General features: G+C 39.0%; 1 protein-coding gene across 1 annotated transcript; it reads left to right on the plus strand.

Moving 5' to 3' along the window:
• LOC109844669 (trans-resveratrol di-O-methyltransferase-like) lies at positions 601-3,134 on the plus strand. The gene is made up of 2 exons (XM_020413786.1): positions 601-1,412; positions 2,523-3,134. Exons 1-2 carry the CDS (start codon positions 645-647, stop codon positions 2,826-2,828), a joined length of 1,074 nt encoding a protein of 357 aa, XP_020269375.1. The 5' UTR covers positions 601-644; the 3' UTR covers positions 2,829-3,134.

The following is a 3,795-nucleotide window of genomic DNA, read 5'->3' on the forward strand; positions in this document are numbered from 1 at the left end:
GTGGAGGATCACTACCCTCAATTATTACCCTAAACAATTTTTGTTTTTTTCCATACAAGTCCCTTAAATTTTTTTACAATTTTAAATCAGTCCCTCAAATCATTGAAATTGCTTTGTGGTTCCTCATCCTTATAAGTTGTCTCAAATTAAGTCACTTAGATCTTGAAATTGCAAGGAGGCCCTCCCAATTCGTATAAGTTATTTCAGCAATCAGGAGCAATGATGCAACAATAAAAGTTATCATCTTGCGATGAGGAGGTCATGATTCGAATCATCGAGAACAACCTTTTGTAGAAATGAAAGATAAAGCTGCATACAATAGACCCGTACGTTAAGATATAAAACACTAATGCTTTCATTAAAAAAAATCTGAAGTAGTCTGACCCATTTTCGGACACTGCATGTAGTGGGAGCTTGGTGCATCGAGATGCTCTTTTAGGAACAATTGTGCAAGATATACAAGGGACGTGGCAGTTACAGTCCAGTGATTTGACGGACTTGTTCCAAATATAAAAGATATGAGGGACTAGTACAAAATATCCAAACTATTTCAGGCACAAAAGTTTTCTATAAATACCACCACCGGGATATAACTCTCCGCACAAGCGCTTCAACCAGTTAAGCTTTATTACACCTTCAAAACAATGGCAGCCACCGACGCAGTAACCTCAAAAGAACTCCTGGAAGCCCAATCTCACCTCTGGAACCACATCTTCAGCTTCATCAACTCCCTCTCTCTAAAATGCGCCCTCGAGCTCGGCCTCTTCGACGCCATCAACAACTACAAGAAACCCATCCCCCTCAATGAACTCGCCAAAACCCTCTCCATCCCTGACGCCCGCCTCCAAAACTTTGAGCGCTTCCTCCGCCTCTTGGTCCACAACGGCTTCCTGAGCCAGACCAGTACTGATGCAAGTATAGACAGTTACATCCTAACAACAAACTCTGCCCCGTTAATAAAAGAAAAGGGCCAGTCCGTAACCCCCTTCATTGAGCTCATGCTCGACGAAACCCTTCTAAACCCTTGGCAATCCCTAAGCGCATGGTTCAAGACGGAGACCCCCTCAACGGCGTTTGAGATGTTCCATGGGACGTTTATATGGGAGGCCACGGGCAAAACGCCCGAGTTTGGGAAATTGATGAGAGAAGGATGTGGCAGTGATTCCCAGTCGATTATAAAAGTGATTATGGAGGACTGTGGGGAATTGTTTGAAGGGGTGAAGAGCCTTGTGGAGGTCGCCGGAGGAACCGGGACGATGACGTTGAGGATCAAGGAGAAGTTTCCGGAGGTTAAGTGTACGGTGTTGGATTTGCCGCACATGATTAATGCGATGGAGAAGAGCGACCAGGTTGAGTATGTTGCTGGGGACATGTTTAAGTTTATCCCGCCGGCGGATATGCTTATTCTCAAGGTATGTACTTGTGTTTTAAGTAGTATCATTGATGCTGTTCATATCATAAAAAAGTATCAACATATCAGTCTGAGAGTCATGACGGATGATCGATATGTGTCTGAAGTGGATCTTTCTTGGCATCTCTAATGAGGGGGAAAAATTTTTTAGTCCTCTCTAATATTAAAAAGTAGTGGATAGTTTATTTTTTTGATGAAAATTATTTATTAATATTTAGATAACTATAGTGATATCTTTCATGCTGAACATTTATGGTAATTATTTTAAGATTTTCAGTTATTTCTACTATTCGCTCACCATAAATCAAAACCATCTATTAAATAACATGTGACTGCGGATAAAGATAGTCATCTCGCTATTCTTTTTTGATAGTGAAGAATATTCATGATTCAAATGCTAAATAGACAAAATAATTACAAATATAGCATTTTTTGTCAATTTAGCGCAGCATGGAAGAAATAAAACTTGAAATCCACCATGGGTTGTTCTTTGAATTCACAAAGAATGATTTTCGAATCCACGACGAATTTCATGTCCACAAAGAGAATATCATAAAGAGAAGTTTCTTGATGAAAAGTTATGTCACTAGGGCTTATAATCTTCTGCTTAAATAGAAAAATAAACTAGACTCCTACTAGGATTCGAATTTTACCATAAATAAAAATAACAAACTATACTTAAAAGACTCCTTGCGATTGAGGAAACAAATTGGTCAAATTTGAAAGCAAACAGGATTTTTTTCTAATCAAAACAAACTCTAAAGCATTACCCGAAATAGTAAAAAACTGGCAAAAACTCTGATATCTCTCAATCCGGAGGAAACTCCATAAATTAGACACAAGCAAATCGAAGAATAGTTAGTTTGGTTTACTTCTTCCCGAAAAAATATACGATTTTTCTACATAATTAGTCCAATTTTAACATACGGTTTGGGAGATATAAACTGTTCTTCGTTGCAAGTCATTTTCCTCGACAAGCCCCGATTTGGGTTTCTAATGGTCTAGTTTCTCCATAAATATATTCGCAGTGCATTCTACATTACAATTTTATTATGTAGATTGTCAATTATGATTACAAATAATGATCTCTTCACTGCTTTTTGGATTGCAGTGGGTATGCCACGGATGGAGCGATGAGGCATGCATTACCCTACTGAAGCGATGCAAGGAGGCGATTCCGACTCAAGAGAATGGAGGCAAAGCGATCATCATCGACAAAGTGATGAACACTACAGACGGAGTTCACCCGAAGCTCACCGAGACTCAGCTTCACTTTGACATCCACGTGATGGTTCACACCACAGGGAAGCAGAGGACTGAAAAGGAATGGAAGAAGCTGTTTGATGAAGCTGGATTCAAGGGGTACAAGATAATTCCTGCGCTTGGATTGCGCTCTATTATTGAGATCTATCACTAAACGGTATCATATATGGTGTGATTGTACAATTATGCTTGGTGTTGAGAAAGAGAGTTTGACGCTGTTATTTGTTGTTTGGTTGTGTTTTGTTGTAGATTTGCTGCATAAGTTATCGGTGTAATGTATGGAGCTCTCGTAGTGTATCTTACTGGTTCCCCAGTAAAATAAAGGCTCCAGCTCTATGTATGCTGGGCTTGTGTTATCTGGGACCCTTTCTAAGATATTATTAGGAAGCAAATTATGAGATATAGATTGTAATCCCATACTATGTAAATATGTATTTCCAGCAGCCTGTTTTTTTCTGTATCCAAATCTATAACTTCTTCGGATTTCTAAAAGAAGTATAGCAGACCCTGCCTATTTTTCATGCTTAAACATGAGATGAGTCAAAAAAAGCACAAAAAATTTCTAGGAGTATAAAAGAAATGTTAAATGTGTGATATGTGGGTCGCTCAACATAAGAAAGATCTAATTTTATTATGTTTAGGACATCTTTGGACAATCAATAATCACCGCGATCGATGTAGTTGTGAGTGTTAGGTGGCTTGGCGAATGCTTGCAGGATGAGACCTTAGAATGAGAATTCGACCACGACCACATGTCCTTAGAGGGCGCCCTTTGGTCCTCCATTGCCTGCGCTTCCTGCTTTGGTATTTCTGGTGATTATCTTGTGACCAATCTTGCCACACATCATGCATAAAGATAACAAGGATTCATATTCAATCCTTTGCAAGAACCCTTCCCCTATCACTCTTATAAAGATCCCCGGCGTCTAATATCTAATATTATTCTAAAAGTGTGAAAAGTGTAAAAACTTTTTTCCCTAGAAACTCCACATGTCAGACACTCTTAAAGGTCTTGGCTTTGTGGTAGAGGATACAATTATTCGGACATGCATCAATCCTATTATAATCAAGACCCCGAGTGGAAACAATCTTTTTAGCCTAATAAGTTGTTTATGCTAACC

The sequence above is a fragment of the Asparagus officinalis genome, chromosome 6 (genome assembly GCF_001876935.1).
Source record: "Asparagus officinalis chromosome 6, Aspof.V1, whole genome shotgun sequence".
NCBI classification, from domain to species: Eukaryota; Viridiplantae; Streptophyta; class Magnoliopsida; order Asparagales; family Asparagaceae; genus Asparagus; species Asparagus officinalis.

Bases quoted from the DNA above. Each gene is read 5' to 3' on its own strand.
- LOC109844669 (XM_020413786.1), top strand. From the start codon at position 645: ATGGCAGCCACCGACGCAGTAACCTCAAAAGAACTCCTGGAAGCCCAA. The intron at 1,413-2,522 runs GTATGTACTTGT...TTTGGATTGCAG, and splicing joins CGGATATGCTTATTCTCAAG to TGGGTATGCCACGGATGGAG.